Consider the following 547-nt stretch of genomic DNA (forward strand, 5'->3'; position numbering starts at 1 on the left):
CATCGCTACCTCCACGCCGCCCGCCAGCTTTTCCGGAGGGCAGACTGTTGTTATTCATCGTTCTTCCGTGCTTGGCCCATGGTGGAGACTGAATGCTTCTAGAATGAGTGAGGATGGAGGGCGGGGCAAGTTAGAGGACAGGAAGTGGTTCACGTCGCAGAGTAACGGCGCGGCGTGTGCGTCTCCAGGCACACGCGTGTCACCCGCACGCGGGTCGTGTGCAGAGGACTAGACTGGGCNGCAAGGGCACGGACGGGCGCAGACGGCAGGCGCGGTCGCCTCGGGGGCTCCAACCGTCTGATGGACGTGACCTCACAACCGCCTCAGCCCAGCAGCAAATGCGCGGGCAGGTTTCCGTCCCTGACAGCGGGGCACCTTCCGGTCTCTCCTCTCCTCTCTGGGGTTCTGGGCTCGCCGCCCAGCCCCCACCGCCCTGCGCTTGCCTCCGCCCAGGGTGCCGTGTACGTCTACTTTGGTTCCAACCAAGGCAGGATGTCTTCTCGCCCCAACGTCACCATCTCCTGCCAGGTACGTCCGCCGCCTTCCC

The 547-nt window shown here is 64.8% G+C and overlaps 1 protein-coding gene across 1 annotated transcript in view; it reads left to right on the plus strand.

Moving 5' to 3' along the window:
* GPLD1 (glycosylphosphatidylinositol specific phospholipase D1) overlaps positions 1-547 on the plus strand; it is a 58,378-nt gene that overhangs the window by 48,215 nt on the left and 9,616 nt on the right. Inside the window, exon 15 of the mRNA XM_077769593.1 lies at positions 454-528. Within this exon, the coding sequence (XP_077625719.1) occupies positions 454-528 (75 nt within the window). The remainder of the gene's footprint in view (positions 1-453; positions 529-547) is intronic.

This window comes from Crocuta crocuta, unplaced genomic scaffold (genome assembly GCF_008692635.1).
Source record: "Crocuta crocuta isolate KB4526 unplaced genomic scaffold, BGI_CrCroc_1.0 scaffold145, whole genome shotgun sequence".
NCBI lineage: Eukaryota > Metazoa > Chordata > Mammalia > Carnivora > Hyaenidae > Crocuta > Crocuta crocuta.